The sequence below is a fragment of the Canis lupus genome, chromosome 36 (genome assembly GCF_011100685.1).
Source record: "Canis lupus familiaris isolate Mischka breed German Shepherd chromosome 36, alternate assembly UU_Cfam_GSD_1.0, whole genome shotgun sequence".
NCBI lineage: Eukaryota > Metazoa > Chordata > Mammalia > Carnivora > Canidae > Canis > Canis lupus.
The window spans coordinates 11,807,415-11,825,933 of NC_049257.1; the positions used below are offsets into that span (position 1 = coordinate 11,807,415).

The 18,519-nt window shown below is 33.7% G+C and overlaps 1 protein-coding gene across 3 annotated transcripts in view; it reads right to left on the reverse strand.

Annotated features, from left to right (window-relative positions):
• SCN7A (sodium voltage-gated channel alpha subunit 7) overlaps positions 1–18,519 on the reverse strand; it is an 82,135-nt gene that overhangs the window by 24,808 nt on the left and 38,808 nt on the right. For all 3 annotated transcript variants that reach the window (XM_038584717.1, XM_038584718.1, XM_038584719.1), the window contains exons 8-14: positions 17,739–17,808; positions 16,345–16,486; positions 12,697–12,897; positions 6,077–6,179; positions 5,183–5,421; positions 3,879–4,052; positions 1,848–2,204 (exon numbers count right to left, since the gene is read on the reverse strand). In XM_038584717.1, the coding sequence (XP_038440645.1) occupies positions 1,848–2,204; positions 3,879–4,052; positions 5,183–5,421; positions 6,077–6,179; positions 12,697–12,897; positions 16,345–16,486; positions 17,739–17,808 (1,286 nt within the window). The remainder of the gene's footprint in view (positions 1–1,847; positions 2,205–3,878; positions 4,053–5,182; positions 5,422–6,076; positions 6,180–12,696; positions 12,898–16,344; positions 16,487–17,738; positions 17,809–18,519) is intronic.

Consider the following 18,519-nt stretch of genomic DNA (forward strand, 5'->3'; position numbering starts at 1 on the left):
TTGCTTCCTTGCTTTCTGTGTGTGTGTGTGTGTGTGTGTTATTTACATCAATAGCCATCAACCATGATCCCTCCTTTTCGGAATAGAAACTTATATTTCATTTGCAAAATCACCCTTATCTCATTAGTAGTCATATGAGTTGAAATGATGCCAACTCCAGCTCCAGGACAGGGTTCTGAGTAGTTTAATGTAATACATGTTAATATATCACATGTTAATATATTCTACACTTTGCACAATAAATAATAAGTGTATTCCACACCCTGTGCAAAAGAGATTGGTTTACAAATAGACATGTGACTCAGAGCTAATATGAGAGATCTGCTGTGACTTCTAGGAAAGAAACAGGAATTTCTCTTCTATTAGACTTGACATGATATGAACACAAGAAGCTTTAGACTTCAGCAGCCATCTTGATAAAACAGAGGACACTAGCCAGCAAGAGGCATACAGAAGACAGATCTGAGATATACAAAGATGACCTTGTTTGAACATATGTGTCACACCATAACTGAAGTGAAATCTACCTCCGATATTTTGAGTTATGCATGCTGATACATATGTTGATTTTTGTTTCATCCAGTTAGAATAGGATTTTGTCACTGGGAGTTGAAAGTGTACTAATAGCTACAAAGGCAGAGGTCAGTGAAGTATTTTCACATGTTGGGCCCTGTTCTAGGCTTTGATGATATGGAGAAAAGTCTTGATCCTTTCTTTGTGCAGCTTAGTTTAATAAGGAAGGTTGAGACATGTACATCAACAATTAAACATAATGTCAGCAGAGGTAAGTAGACAGGGGTTATAACCAAGGTGAAACAGAAGCAAGGTGAATAGGAGCACCAATAGATACAATGGAGTCTAACCTGTGATTGTTTTTTCAGTCTTTAGGAAAATGTATTTGATCTCCACCAAATATTGAATCCTTTCTTTTTTTTTTTTTTCCTTTCTCCGTAAGAGCAATTTTCTTTTATAAGCTATTCCCTTTTCTTGGAAGAACTGAAAGCTACTTACTCAATTCATGTAATACCACTTCAATTACTGGGAATTTAAAAGTGACAGCTTTTCCTTTTAGTTAATGCACAACAGTTTTATAAACCAATGATTTTCAAACTGCTGCACAATTCAATCAAATGAAAACTTAAAAAAAAAAATCCTGATGACCAGGCTATGTCCACATACCAATAAAATCAGAATCTCTGGGAATGGATCCAGGGTATTACTATAGTTTTATTAATTCCCCAGGTTATCCCAATGTGCAGCCAAGTTTGACAAACTGTGTTACATCTAAGTGCTTCTTAAAAATTTAATGTGCATACAAATGACCTAGGGTTATTGTTAAAAATGTAGATTCTACTTCCATAGGTCTGGGGTGGGGTCTAAGAATCTGCAGTGATAACTATCTCCCATGATGCCAATGCTACTTGAGTAGCAAGGTTTTAAACCAGTGCTATCCAACAGAAATACGATGCATGTCACATATGCAAACTTCTAGTAGCCACATTAAAAACATAAGCAAAAACAGGTGATATTAATTTTACTAACATATATTACTTAACTAAATATATCAAAAATGTTATTTTAAAATTCATTCAATATAAAAATTATTAATAAAGTCACTTACACTTTTTATGGAGTAAGACTTCAAATCCAGTGAGTATTTCCACATGTAGCACATCTCAAATTGGACCACTCATATTTCAACTGACCAACAGCCAGATATGGCTAGAGGCCACCATATTAGACAACACAATTAATAGACTACTAGATCCCATAAATCTGTATCATGAAAATACCAGCCTACATTACATCAGTTTTTCAAGGAAAATGTAAAAGCATGGGTTACTTACCAGTAAGTTTCCAATTAAAATGACCATCATGTAAAAAGGAATACAACTGAATTGGCCTGCTACCTTAAAGCAGTCCCATAAGGTCTCTATCCACTCTCCACAGAGAATCCGGAACACATTCAGGTAGGAGTGGAAGAAGTCCTGCATGTGCCAGTGTGGGAGTCGACAGTCTTTGTCTATGTTGCAGACACCTTCTTTGTAATTCATACCAAACAGTTTCAGGCCAACCACAGCAGAAAAGAATGTGAATGTGAGCAACAGCAGAACCAAGTCTTTCAGGGCCACCAATGAGTCATTAAGAATCTGCATCAGAATCTTAAATGTCGGCCAGTATTTTACCAACTTGAAAATTCTCAACTAATACAGAAATCCCAGAAACAACAAAAATAAGAAACAAACAACAAAAAACCTGGTCACTCTTTATTGTGACATATATTTAAAATTTTTATCAGCATTATACACATATACATATATAGTCTTTAATGCAATACTCAGCTTTAAGTTTTATTAATACTAACCACTGAAAATTCAATTTTATACAATTCTTAATATAACATACATATTCTGTATTTTTTACACTAATCCATACACATCTTCTTCTATTTATTTGTCAATTTTCATTCAACATTATACTATTATAATTACTCTAGTTTTGTTTTAATATCTGGCAGGGCAACTAGCCATTCTTTGTTTTGCTTTTCACAACACACAGGAAATTCTCCTACATTCTGACAAATAGATGATATTGAAAAAACATGTTAGGTCCCATTAAATTCCAGTTAAAGTTTATTATGTATTTTCCTTTAAAGTAACTTATCAAAGACCAAACACAGCGTTCTAGGTTTAGTCTGAATATTTATCTTCTTTCCACTAGATTTTTTGTTTCTATTGATAGGGTTACCTTAAAACTTTAGCCACCATATTACAGTGAACTTAGTTATCTAAAACTGAAACATCATTTTTATAGATGTTATACCTTCTCCAACTTTCTCTAGTATACAGTTGGCTTTCTGGACTCAAGAGTAGGGCTTCACATTTATTCATGTAAAACTGAATCATTTATATTCAGTCCATACCAGCTTTTCAGATACTTTGATACTTTTATCATATTTTTGTATTTCCCAGTTTTGTTTCATCCATAAATTTGATAGGCACCTCTCACATATACATATCTTACTGATTAGAAAAGTCTACAGATGAAGACTTAAGACAAGGCTCTGAAGAATTACTTGGAAAAGGTCAAAGCTACTTAATTGTTCTTGATTCCTGCTACATTCCTTCAACTTCTCACCAGAATATATTACTTATTGAGTACTTAACATTTCTATACATACTCTTCTAATAACATTATTTCCTTGGCTAGTTTTTTGACTCTTACTACCACCCTACATTGCAGGCATATACTGATTCTGACTTAATATTTTTCATAATAACATTCTGCTAGCCTGATCTTTTATTTTATTTTTTTAAATTTATTTATGATAGGCACACAGTGAGAGAGAGAGAGAGAGGCAGAGACATAGGCAGAGGGAGAAGCAGGCTCCATGCACCGGGAGCCCAACGTGGGATTCGATCCCGGGTCTCCAGGATCGTGCCCTGGGCCAAAGGCATGTGCTAAACCGCTGCGCCACCCAGGGATCCCTAGCCTGATCTTTTATAATGTTTTCTAACTCTAGATTCAGAAATACTAAACTAATTCCAGTTCTTTAGTTATACACTGGCAATCAGCTTCTGGGACTCTAGATTATCCTGCTCCTCACAACTGACCAGTAACCCTGGTCCTGCTTCCTAAAACTACACCTCAAATTTGCTACAGATGTGGCTTATTTTCTTTGAGGTTTTGGTCAAATGACAGCATTGGAAACTGCTTACTCTTCCTGGGGCACTTTCTAAGCTCTTTCCATATAAATTAATTCATTTATTACTCCAAGTGTCCCACTGGGATAGGTATTACTATCCTTCCCACGTTGTGTCTGAGGAAGCTGAGATAAATTTTCATAAAATAAAATTTAGATCTTGAATCCTACTTACCACCCTGAATGTTCGAAAAGGAGCCAATCCATGAATATTTGCTAGATAAAATTCTGCTAAACCATGGAACACAATCAGGCTATCAAAAATGTTCCAACCTACTTGAAAATACCCATATGGATGCATTGCAATTATTTTCAAAATCATTTCTGCTGTGAAAATTCCGACACAAATCTAAACAAAAACAAAACACATGGATGAGAATATGCTTTCAAATACACTATCAAAACCCTCATACACAGAAACTATAACTTTTCACTGCCACAGTCTTCACAGTTTCTCTGTCAAGATCTGATTAGTTTCGGAGCCTGTATTATAAGGCTAGGCTCAAACATTTTTATTTAACAGCCTAACATCAAGCATTGCATACAAAGTTTTCAGTTATTTAACAAAAAACTATTCCGGAAGACAACAAAAGAATTTTTAAGGATGAAAGTCTTTTCATTTTGAATGGTTCCTTTTGGGATATAGAGTAAATGATAAGATATTTGATTTTTTAAACCGTTAAAGAATTTTAAAAGTACATATATGAACTAGAAAAAAACCAGAGTAAATCTATGAAGACTATTTTTTGTAAACTATACTGGCAGAAATAACTAAATTGTCATATTGGTACTGAATAAACACATAATTCAAAATGGGTAGCAGTTTGGCAATCCGTACTAATACCAAGCAACAAACAACAACCACCATGAAAGCAAAGAAAATTAAACAGTGTATATTTCCTTGAATGTGACTTATTTTCAAACTCTGAGAAATCTGTTTTGCTTTTGCACTGTAGGTAAGAAAAAGGATGAGTGTATCTCAACAATGCCTTGCCAAAAGGATAAGTTCCCATCTAAGGCAAAGACAGGCAAAGTTCCCATCTGGAACAGACAGAGCAGGTATGGTTGTAGTCAGGATTCAGAATTCAGGTGTCATTGAGGAACTTGTATTTGTTATTTCACCTGTGCCCTGCTCTGATCTATGGAGCTATGGTACCAAGAGGGGATATACTTGGGAAGGGAGAGGAAATAAGTAATATTTCCATTTAACCTAACTGCCAAGCAGCTGACTAGAATCTCAAACTTAAATAGCAGAATTTTAAACTTTAGCTATAAACTTTTGCTATAAACTTTTTCAATGATAAGAACACTTACAAAGCAGAGCTGGGGTGGGTTGTGGAAGTATGAACATAATACTTCAGAAGCTAATCTGCATATAATGCATTTGTAACAAATTGGAGTTATAAAATAAAATAATGGGAATAATGATGACTAAAGAAAGCTGAAATCACAAAGGAAAATGATGTACAAGAGCCTTACCAGGTTTCCAATGCTGAGAACATTTTTGGTTTCTTCACTCATTGGATAAGAATCCAAGGCCAAAAAACATATGTTTAGAATTATGCATATGGCAAGGACAAGATCAGTAAATGGGTCCATTATAATCATATGGATAAATTCTTTCAATTTTAACCAACAGGGAGAACAATTCCAAATCAAGAAAGTTTTAGTACATCTATACCAACACGATGGGCATCTCTTCCTGGATTTTTTAAGCTCTGAAACGAAAGAATAAAAAGTTAAACATTAGCAAATTCTTTAAGATCTAACTAATAAAATATTTTATTTTTGCATGCAGAGAGGTGCTTAAAACTTTTGATTTGGAACTAGCAAATAGAAATAATTTGTACTAATAAAAAGCAGAGCAAAGTAAATTTCCTCTATTTTGTTCATGCTTGCTGAGTTAGACCAATCAAAATGAGACAAACTGTCTATTAGAAGCAAAATATTAGTTTCTCTCAAGAAAACAGGTATGTAATAAAGTTGAGAGTATTATGATTTATAATTTCTAGATTTTAATGCTTTACAAAATAATGGCTTTTAATATTGTCCATGATAATGAGTTACTGGTTATAAATATAAAAAAGCAGACAGTACAGAAAGGATCTCAAAATATTGTTTTATTATTACAACTTCTATTTTTAGTTGTTATAAGTTAATACTTTGTTGTTTGCAATGCTAAAGAAAATTTCTTAGCACTCTTTGGTGACTCTTTCCAATGTCTAAAATACCATGTTTATGGAATTCCTTAATATTCTTATATCATTCCTTAAACTTTTGTTATCATTTAAAATTCTGAAGAAATTGCATGATTTCTTTAAAAGTGAATCTTATGAATGGTACCTTTCATGTCTAAGTTTTTTTCTACTTTACCTTCCTCATGTCTGATAGCAGCAGCAGCATCATCCAACATATTCAAAGAAGTGATAATAGAAGTTGGTGATCTTTTCTTCATTTCTATTTGTGTGGCGTTGGTCTAAAAAGAAATTAGATGAGTCCAATGCTGGCTTCTTCCCTTTGTAGACACAAGACTATAACTATAAGAAGGTTTATAACCTTTTTTAAAATGCTGACTCTTTTACCTCCAGAAATCTCTTTTTGGGTTTCATCATCTGGTGCTCTTTACACTATAGGCAATATTAAACTAATCTAGGATTATTTGGGTAATGAATGTGTATAACCTGCAACTCAAAAAAATCATTTCATACTATGAGGTCAATATAAAAGGAGGAAATCAGAGAATACTGGTTTATTATTCATATTTGACAAGCCATTCAACATATATTTTAGGATTATTGCAAAATATCCAGTTGGTAAACATGCCACTGAATAATAGTATTTCTTAAACAAAATTTGAGGGTATTTTATAACTGAAAACTCTCTTGAAGGACACCTGGGTGGCTCAGGGGTTGAACATTTGCCTTTGGCTCAGGGCATGATACTGGGGTCCTGGCATGGAGTCCTGCCTCGGGCTCCCCACAGGGAGTCTGCTTCTCCTTCTGCCTGTGTCTCTGCTTTTCTCTCTGTGTCTCTCATGAATAAATCTTTTCTTATTTTTTTTAAAGAAACTCTCTTGATAAAATAAAAATTATTTGCTTTTGTGATAATGAAATAATCTTGAATAGTATGAGGTAAAAGAATGTATCGCAAAGAGTTGTTTTGGCTAGAACATATATGATAATTCCATAAAGGAATCACTTCTTTCTGTCATGTCTCTTGAGTGATGGTTTTAAGATAGTCTCTTTTGCTGATGTGGTTACACAGAGTTCAAAAGAAATCCTGCATTGGAAATACATTTCTAGAGTCTGATGTAGATGTTACAAGTTCTAGACCATTATAGTTATCACAAATAGAGCTCAGATGTTTCTAGCAACCATGAATAAATTTATATTTGAATTTAAAATGTAAGAAACTGACAATGGTGGGGCACCTGGATGGCACAGTTGGTGAAGTATCCAACTCTTGATTTCGGCTTAGGTCATGATCTCAGGGTAGTGAGATTGAGCCCTGCATTGCTCTCTGTGCTGGGTGTGGATCCTGCTTAGGATTTTCTCTTCTTCTCCCTTTGCCCTTTCCTGCTCAACGCACACATTGGTGCGCATGCATGTGTCTGAGTGCATGTGTGCACATGCTCTTTCTCAAAAGAAAAAAAGAAAGAAATTGACGATGGGTACATAATATCACACCACAGAGTTCCCAACAATTTTTACATTTGATACACAAGAGAATTATATTTGTATATTTGTTAACTTGGCATTAGGTATGGCTAAATAGGTAAAATAAATAGTAAATAAATTTGAATATAAAGCTTCTCTGGAACAGAGGTAAATGGCATGGGGCTGCTGCTGCACTAACACTGAAGGAATTAGTGGTCAAGGCTCATTGATAAGCAATACTCAGCATTCGCTGGTTGGCAGGTTCTGCTGTGGTATTTCTGAAGTGGCATAATAGGTATCAAGGGAATCATCATATTTATCTCAGTCAATATAAGTCAAGTTACCTCTAATTTCATAAATAGTAGAATCAGAGGAGGTAAAAACCAACTGTACTACACACTGATTCCATCATGAAAATGACAGATTCTTTAGGTCTACAGATCTCTGTTCCTTTATTATTATTATTTTTTATTGAAAAAGTAATCTAAAAACTCAGATGTGAGGTTATTTACCTTAACTAAACTTACTTCAGAAAGTAGTTTTTAACTGACTTACAAGGTTATATAAAATATAAGTTGTAATTTACAAAATTTCAAATTTCCATGAGTTAAAAACCAACAAAAGCATAATTGTTCTGTTATTAAAGTCTAACAAGGATTTTCCAGGTAAACCTTCATAAAGATGATATTTTATGATATAGTGAATAATACCTTCCACTATTCTTATATGAGGAATTGCCTCTCCTAGAGAGGTTTCTGATAATGACAGTGTTTGATGGAACCACCTGAAGAAGCAATTCAGTAAAGATAATCATCTGTGTGGAGAAGGTAGAGTGAGGAGAGAAATAACGTTATTGTCAATATAGTCAACGTTCAATTCTCTACTTATTTGGCTTGAACTGTAGATATATTTTAGAATATAAAATGAATAAACTACATATAAGTCTAGTAATATAGTTACTTCAATGGAACTTCTTAAAAATATTGAATGAATACCCACAAGTTGGCCAACTACTAAGGACAGGACCATTTTATAATGCAAATTAAGAAGATCACAACTCAGCAATCTCCTGTTTGGAAGTTTAAGAGGTAATCAGGACATATCCCAGGTTAAAATTAGACTGAGAAAAGGAGCTACGATTCTTGTTCTCACAACCGGTTTAAATTTTCCTCTAGAGAGGATATATGAATAAGATAGAATCCAGTTATATTTCTAGCATTTAGCAGTGAATGAAGCAATGAAGTATTCATCTTGGACTTAGATTTGCTCTCTCTACTGCAGCTATACTGGCCTTTTTAATCCTAACTCACTGTGTTCCTTCCCCCTATATACTGTGGACTCATTCGTTAGATCTCAGTTCAAGCCTCAGTTCCTCAGAAAAACCTTTTCTTACTCAGGGAAATCTTTATTATAGGCTCTCAAAGCATCTTGTTTCTCACCTTTATAGCATGTGCCACAGTTTCATTTATTTTTTTTATTAGAGAAAAATACAGTGAATCACCAGGTACCCAATATTAACATTATACTCTTCATTTGTGATGCATTACTCAACCTACTTTATTTTAAATATTTCAGGAAAAATATTTCAGACACTATATAATCAGACACCAGAATAAGCTTTGTAAGACACATAATAACAATATTAGGATCACAATCAGAAAATAGTAATTCCTTAATATTATTCAATACACAGACTGTGCTCCATTTTCTTTCATTGCTCAGAAATTTTCTATTATAGTTTATTTGTTCCAATCAAAATACAAAAGAGATCCACATATTGAACTTAGCTTACAGGTCTACTGATTATCTGGTGACTTTTTTTCCTATGTGATTTATTTGTTGACAATAATGGATCACTTATAACTGTAGAATTTTCCACTTTCTTGATTTGGCAGATTGTGTCCTATTAATGTAATTTAATGTGTTCTTTTTCTTATAGTCTCTAGACAAAGATAGTTAGATCTAGAGGCTTACTAGATTTAGCTCAGATTATAGCAATAATATATTATATCTGGTGTTTTATGTCCCATGTTTCATAACAACAGGAAACACATAATGTCTGGTAGTCCTAGAGGTACAATTTTGTGTTTATGATAATTTTACAGTCTATCTCCCCATTTGGTCATTAGCTTAATGAAAGCAGACTCTGTATTTGTATCTATTAACATTTAAAAATCTCCAATGCTGAGTATAATGCCAAGTATATAGAAGATTGTCAATAACATTTTATTTAGACAGATGAGATATAAGGATGCCATTTGCTATTAGATGGGCAAATATTTTTGAAAATATTTATATTCCTACAGTTGTATATATCTGAATCTCTTCTTGAGGTTTGGACAGCGACTGGCAATGTTTGAGAAAGTTTCATCTGCCAACTGTGTAACTGACTGAAAAATATAGTTTCAGCATTGAGCCTCCAGAAAAATAAAGTGGTGAAAAATGAAGTCAAGTGTTGAGAAATTAGATACCAATAGATACAAGTCAAGTTTTGCAACTGGAACTCCTCAAGAAAGATTAAATTTGAGGATTCATTAAGATGTTTATCATATGTGAGTCAACACTCAATAAACATTATATACCATTATTATTATCATTACTATTATTTTAATTACCCGTAAAAGGGGGTAATTAAATTACCTCTAAGAGGGGGATATAGTCAAAGACTTAAGAGTTTTATTTTGATTGGGTAGTCTCTATCATGTATTACTGTGCCTTCTTGTGTTTCCTATAATTAGCCATTAACATCTTTTTTTTCAGTTTCTTTGTATACTATAAGCATTGCCAAGTGCTTTACAATAATTTATTTCATTTGAATCTCACAACAACCTATGAGACAGATACTACAATTATATACATATTGCAGATAAAGAAGCCGAAGTTCAGAAAGGTTAACAGACTTGGCAAATATCATATATCTATTAAGTGGCTAAAATAGACTGAAATCTATATTTATCTGATTGCAAAACTATGCTTTTAGCCAATATGATTTACTGCTTTCCTATAATGTGAAAGTATGAAGCATCTAAGTAATCTCTCAGTAATTCCATCATCAGATTTAGAATCTAATTAGTCTTAGATCAGTCACCTAAAGGGTTCTCAGTATTTACAGTATTTTCTTATGTATAAATAAAAAAGGAAAAGAAAGTAAATCTTGTGAAAATGTCCTTCACTCTTGCTTCCTAAAAAAAGTTTTTCATGACAAAATGTTCTAGCACTCCTCCAGGAAAAGAAATCCTTTACAATTGAAAGATTTTAATTAAAACCAGAAAGGATTTATGTGATCCAAGGCAGTCAAATGAATGGAGATATTAAGAAATTGAAAATAATTCAAGTTCTTTCTAAGCAGAGTTAATAGGGCATCTCATCTTGGGATAAGAGAAGTATTGTGCTCTTGGATACACTTGTGTGTAGGCCTTGACATTTGAAATACTACTTTGAAACAAATTACACATTCAGCAAATCATTAAGACCATAATCATTCTATCAGAAGGACCCCACACTCATTTCTAGAGACAGAAATCTCTTGTAATTTTTCTATGACTTCCTCATGGGTGATATAATGACTACACTCAATAGCCTCTTTTTATACATGTTTTCTTCATACTGTCTATAATTGCTTCTTGTTTCAATGGTATGCATGTTATGAATCATGTAGACACAGTATCTATCAATAACTTTTAATTTGGTGTGATCCTACATTATGTTACTCAGTTCCCATGTTCTTAGGAGAATGGCTTTTCTAGAGCTTCTTCAGTGATGATTTAATAAAGAGTTATATATGTAGGGAAGTTAACATTTTCCCCCTTTGACCCAGAAGTTACCTTTGGTATTATTGAACCTCTTAGCCAGCCTTACTACACATTCTACTTAGTGCTGGAGTCTATCTTGGCTCTTTACTTGTCCCCATCTCTTTTTATCTTTCTCACATGACAGGGTCTCAGTAGAGTTCCCTTCTATTCTTTGTGTCCTCCCTCAGTCCGTCATTTTACCATGGAGTTTGTAGTTTTTCTCCAGTGTAGACAATCTTTATGAGCAGGTGTTGAGAGTGCAAAATAGTTACAAACCTGAAAGAATGGAAAAGGAGGCAGGGCAAGTGAGGTCCTGTATCTAGGCCACTCCAGTCAAGAAGCACTCAACTTGACTACGGCCATTTTGTTCCCAGTACCCTCCAAAGACTAAGTTCCCAGGCAAGAGGGTTCTTTATAATAGCAGGGTAGGGAGAAATACCTGGATAAAGCATGGGCTGAATCCTCCTGCAGGCCACTTGGCTCCTGACCACCATACATACCTCAACAGCTCCAGGTAGGGGTGTTAGAAGACTGGACCAAACCTATTCCTCCCCAACTGAGAAAGAAGTATGAAATTTCCAGGTCCTATTGACTATAAGAAAGCAGCTCTGGTTGCTTCCCTGGGTCCTCTTCTTTTAGTACACTTATACCAATTTAGATTTTTTAAATATAATTTCTATAGCTTCTTTAATGTTACTTCTGTCAATACTTTTAGGTTCATTTTGCTATGAAGCTAAAAACCTGAAAATACACTCAAAGACAACACTAAAATAATGGGAAATTAATTAAATTTTACTAACCATGGATTTCATCATTTCATGAATAAAATAATTCCTTATATTGAAATGCATAGTGCATTTCCTCTTGAAAGACCTAGAAAGCCACTAAAGTGCATTGTTTTTCTTTTTTTTACAACTTCAGTACTGTACTTTTTTATAAAGATTTTATTTATTTATTCATGAGAGACACAGAAAGAGAGAGAGGCAGAGACACAGGCAGAGGGAGAAGCAGGCTCCACTCAGGGAGCCTGACATGGGACTCGATCCCGGGACTCCAGGATTCGGGGCTAAAGGCGGCGCTAAACCGCTGAGCCACTGGGGCTGCCCAGTACTGTACTTTTAATCCATACTTTTAGTACATCATGATATCTAAATTATGGAAGGCATTATAACTTTTGAGTTGAATACTAAAATTGTCCAGTTAAGTCTGATGTATTGTCTGAAGCAAGCTTGAATAAACTAAACCTGCATTAAGAGAAGTTTGAAAAATAATATATTCATAGTTTATCAGCAGTAGTAATAGATATTTTGGAACATAAAATTGTCTGTCTTAAAGAAATATTTAAAGATGTTAGTCACTCTTACCACACTGCACTCGGGAAATAATGTTATGTAGCAACAGTGAGCCCACTTATCAAGATCACTGTTGATGTTCCTATCATGAACAACACACAGCTACTGAACACTAAGTAGAAAGCAATATAGTCCAAGATCTTGAGAAAATAACTCATTCTGTGATTCTATGAAGCATTAAGAAAAATTTTTACCTCAGCCGCTTCATTTCTTTCTTGAAGTTCTTTTAAAGTCTGCTGAAATTTTGGCTCAACCTTCCTAGCTTTAGTTTTCAGCTTTTCTTCTTCACAGGACTTAGCAAGTATGCCCAAGAACAAACTTGCTATGTAAAAAGCAAACCAAAAGCTTATCACAACAAAAAATATCATGTAGACTTTTCCAGAAGCATAAAGGATCTAAGGAGAGATGGAAAGCGACAAAAGAGGAAAACGTTATTTGTCTTCCTGTAATCTATTTTAAAATGAAAAATGACACTTTGTTATGAAAATAATTTAGTTGTAAGTAGAATGTAATCACAGAACAGTTTTACTGGCTCAACCTGGAGAAATAAGAGAAAAGCTCTTCAATTTTAGATATATACATTAGGTACAAAATGCATGGTATAAAACCAAAGGAAGAATTTAGTAACTGAATTAAGTTAGGGTGAGAGGTCTTCACTAACAGAGAAAACACACTGACAGGAAAAAGTTGTCATTTTTCAATAAAGAAAGCTGGACAGTCTGAAGTAAAGACTATTTCCTTTATAGTAAAATTTTTAATATATGAAGCTTATTAAAATTAGAGAATGAATATTTAGAGATTAGTTTCTTCTTATTACTTTATGAAAACATCATAACAAGGAAACAGCTTAGGTCTCTTCAAAGAGATGGGGAATAAGATAATTTTTCTAGGTCAGATACCTACATTGGTGAAGAACATTTAGACAAATCACATGGTAAAGTCATATAATTTACTTATGGAAGTAATTTATGGATAGAAAAAAACCCAAGATTTTAGACTTCAAAACTGAGTATTGACTAGCTTTTATTTCATAATAATTACCTAAGAAAAATGAGAGCATTTAAAAATTTAGAAAATTATAAGTAATAGTATATAAGTAATACAGGCCACAGATTTAACATTATTGATTAAAAGTATATAAAGAAAATTTAAAAAAATAGATAAGACTAGTGTTCATTTTTAAGCATCCACTTGAATCAATAGGTAAGTATTATTTATAGAATATATTATACTGAATAACAGTTAAAATGTTTACAGATTAATAAGTTCTAACATTCAATCAAAAATAATATCTTATTAATCTATAGTGTATTTATCTTCAACGGTATTTTTTTTATTTTTATTTTTTATTTATGATAGGCACACAGTGAGAGAGAGAGAGAGGCAGAGACACAGGCAGAGGGAGAAGCAGGCTCCATGCACCGGGAGCCCGATGTGGTTTTCGATCCCGGGTCTCCAGGATCACGCCCTGGGCCAAAGGCAGGCGCTAAACCGCTGCGCCACTCAGGGATCCCTCTTCAACGGTATTTTTAGTAAGCTTTATTTCCCCCAAAGAGTCACCTATTTAGAATTTGGTTAAATATTTTTCCCACTGAACTAGCTATCATCTACAATAGACATTCAGGAGTCAATAATAGATGTTATAGGATATACTGCAGGCCATGCATATTAATCAATACTTTGTTTATATCTCATTAAATCTGTGCAGCACATTCATGTGGTATTTATTATTATTTCCAATATGCAGATGAAAGATGAGGTATGTGGATGCCACCAGGGTACTCCCAGGCTGATTTTTCATTTCACTAGTAGTGGGAAAGGATTTCCTTTAGAGCAATTCTAAGAAGAAAATTAAGTAACATACTTAGAGGGCTGTAACCAAAAATCAGAAAGCATTAATTATTATGTAAAGTAATACGATCCATAAATATTCACTTATATTTTTGTTTATTAAAATTTCATTAAGCATTTTTATGTGTTTGATGCTGAGAACACAAAAATTAAAATGTGGCAAAATACTTTTTAGCTAACACATCTCCTAGTGGGAGAAACTGCTGAACAAGCAATTAAAATAACCATAATTAGGGATGCCTGAGTGGCTCAGTCGATTAGGTGTCTGACTCTTGATTTCGGCTCAGGTCATGATCTCAGGCTTGTGGGTTTGAGCCCTGTGTGGGGCTCTGTGTTGGTATGGAGTCTGCTTAGGATTCTCTCTCTCTGTTCTTCCCCTCCTCTTCCATGTGTGCGCATGCATGCTCTCTCTCTCTCTCTCTCTCTCTCTCAAATAAAATAAGATAAAATAACCACAATTAAAGACAATTATACAGTTCCATGGAATTCTATCGTAGGCTTTGCCTAACTGTGAAGAAGGGCTTGGGGAAAAGCTCAAGACTGGAAAAGCTCAAGACTTTTTCTGGGTTTGAGGCATGAATTTAAGGTATGAGACTGAAAACAGAAACCTGAATTTAGGCTGAGGGTAAAACATACATTGAAACAAGAAATTATGGGAAAAAGCTCACTTAGGAAACAGCAAGCCTTTTCCAATAAAGCAGAGAGTAGGTATATATTGGGATATCACTAGAAAATAAATCTGGAGAGGTATGCAAAAACTAGATCCTAAAGGGCATTATAGACCAAGCATTTGAACTTTGAACTTCATACCAATGGATTTGGAAACCTTTGAAAGACTTTTAGCAGTAGGGTAACGTTATAAGATTATTTTAGAAAGAAGAAGTTCCTAGTACAGTGGAGGAGGCATTGATACTTAACAATGTTTGGAAAATAACATAAATAAATACTCCCCTTACAAAATCAGAGAAATATAGTTTGCATTTTAAAAAGTCGTTTTAATATTTTCATGTATTTCTTTTATTAGAAATATAATTGTACTGCATGTCTATTTGGTTTACTTGATTTTCATCTAATAACATAACATGAACCTTTGAGCTGAAAGTCCTATCATTATTAATAGCCTGTAAATACACACACACACACATACACACACACACTCGCCATAATTTACCCAATTATAAAAAGTATGGAGTGTACGTATGTATTTTTTAAAAAAAGGAAAAAGTGTTTTCCTTCATTGTACATACTTTGGAAATTTAAAGTAATTTATTGTATCTAATATATTTTGATATTAATTATGCTGCTAAATTCACACTGCATATTATACTGTGATAAAACTTCTCTTAAAAGAAAAACTGAGTCTCCATTATAAAGAGTATTATATCTTTCTGAGAAACTATGGCACATAAATCATCAGTTATGAAAGAGACTCAATTTGGATTTCAAGTCTCATAATGGCAAGCTTTCTGTTAAAATCAGACCATGATTAAATATTAAAGGGGAATGAAAAGAAATAGAAGAATTGATGTGAAATACACATTATAGATATTAAATAATTTTTTAATACATGGTAATCTCATAGGTTCAAAATTTTTTTAACTAAAGAATTAGTACCTACCAATGTTCTTTACTTAGTTAATATCAAATGTATGATAACATAGAGCAGGGCAGTCATCTCTGGAAGATACATGTGTTGTAACTTTGAAGAGGTTACTCACCCTTGGATCTTAGTGTCTTCATATAAAAAGCATATATATATATTGGTCTTGCAGGATTGTTTCAAAGATTAAATGAAATATATATAAGGGCACAGGCTTGGGCACAGCATTAGCATACAATTTGATATTCAATAATTCTGATTCTCTTTTCTTCTGTGCTCAAATTCTTCTCTCCATAAAAATTTGATAAACCATGTTACATTTGACCTTTATTTTAGAAGGGAGGAGCATGGCATCATTTTTATGTGCAATGCAGATTCATTCTGTTCTTACCTGATGATAAAGTGCTTCAGGGTAATCCTGCGTCATTAATCGAAACATGGCAAGCAAGGCCCAGCCAAAAGTGTCAAAATTTGTGAAGCCATAATCAGGATTTGTGCCAGCTTTCACACAGACATATCCTTCCGGACACTGACTAAAGAAGACAAAGAAAAGAAAAGCTGATTACTCTTAAGTGACTCTCAGATTATAGCCAAATCATAAATACAGAACATCTACCCGTGAATAATAAAGGGTTCTTTTCTTCCATAGAGAATAGTCTTCTAAACAATTTCTAGTGAAGAAGCTGCCAATGAGGTAGATCTTAAGTTAATAGTGAAGAGTGTTAATTAAGCTAAAAGGAAAAAGGGCCTCACAAATGGTTTTTTGCAAAGCCTTGTTAAAGATTTCTTTGCTACTCAGTATCAAAGTCAAAGCATACTTGATGGGAAATAACAGTCATAAAACAAAGCTGCAGTAGTTGAGAGTTTAATTTTCAAATGCTCTCACCTCAAGCCCTTAGCTCCCATTGTTTATGGGTGAGAAAACGCTTATCACATTGATAATTTATAAGCAATACTTACGTGTTGGTAGAAAGATCAGATCATTCATATGATCCGGGCAAAGAGTTGAACAAGCAACAAAATGTCTAAATCATGTGAACATACAAACTACATAACTCATGCTCCTCTGCCTCCATATGACTTTTTAAATCTGGGCCCCAGAGCTAAAGCAAGAGCTGAGCCTACAGATGGGCATCAAATCATATTTGAGGAAAGTTACAATGAGGGAAGTAACATAAGGAATTACTGAAGTGCTAGTACTGCTGAGAAGCACCATATTTCTATTTTCTTTTCTCTGCTGAGAAGCACCATATTTCTATTTTCTTTTCTCTTTATTTGAAGCCATAAGACAATGACTTGAGAGTTTTGTCTTATCACTGAAGAATTATTTATAAGTACTATTTTTAAGAGCAATAAACATTTTATTAATATAAATTTTAGTCATAAAAGATACACAAGCCATAAAATAAGTGAAATTATAGCATATCTTTCCTATTTCTTCTCTTCAAAGGCTTCTGGCTAAAGAAAAGATTCATATCATCTTTCTTAATAATTCCCACTAGTTCTGGGGTATACAGAAAACAGAAAATCAGATCCTTATTTACTTCCCAGCCTTGCCATTTACTAACTTCTTGATCTTGAGTAAATCATTTAAGTAGTCTGTTTATTGCTTCTTCCTGTAAAATCAGATTAATAGTATTCCATGTTGTATACTTCTCAGCATGGTTTTAATAATAAAATGAGACAACGTAATCAAATGAGAAACATCATCCTAAGCAACAATAATTCAGTAAATATTATGGATCCATGATACTGACTTGATACAAGAACATTAACAGTACTTACCCAGCATCTGTTCTGTTGCCACAAAGGAGAGCAGAGTTTTCTCCTTCCAAATAATAAAAGTTTTCTGTTTCTGAAAAAATAGGAAAGAAATTATATTCTCTAATTTTGAATGAAGAGCATATCTGATATTCATTTATATCTGTATTAGAAGATAAATATCCCTCTCTACTATGAAAAAAAAAATATACACCCTCGCCCTTTTTTATCTACAAAATTGTCCAAGATGCACAGGTCAAAATGCACCTATTTCACTTGGACAATCCACCTGTTTCACTGTCCCAAAAATGAAAGCTCAGCATAAAAAGAGGAGAATCCCTTTCAAAATTAGAGTTCTGGAAAATGAATGTAACCAGCCAGGTATGATGAGAACCTTGAAGGAAAAATTCCCAAAACTAAAATGTTTGAAAGCTGAGGAACTTTTTTCTTCCAGGGTTTATTCCTAATGATCTTACTGAACAGAAGACCATATTTCTACCTCTGGGTTTAAATGCCTCCTTCCACTTTGAAACTTATTCTTCTACAAAAAGCATCCAGAGCCAGTTACTTACCATAATGTCACCTAATTTCAATCACAATGCAAACTAATCTGAATCATAGTTCATAGAATTTATTCATATATCCTTATCTACTGTCATTCAAAATGTTAATTGTGTTTTTAGAGATGAGCTACCAGGGTTGGGAACATGCATTGACATCAGGTTCAAAATTCAAACCACAGAGATCCAAAACATGAGATTAGTCCTGATTGTATGCGTGTATGTTATAGAATTGTATACATATA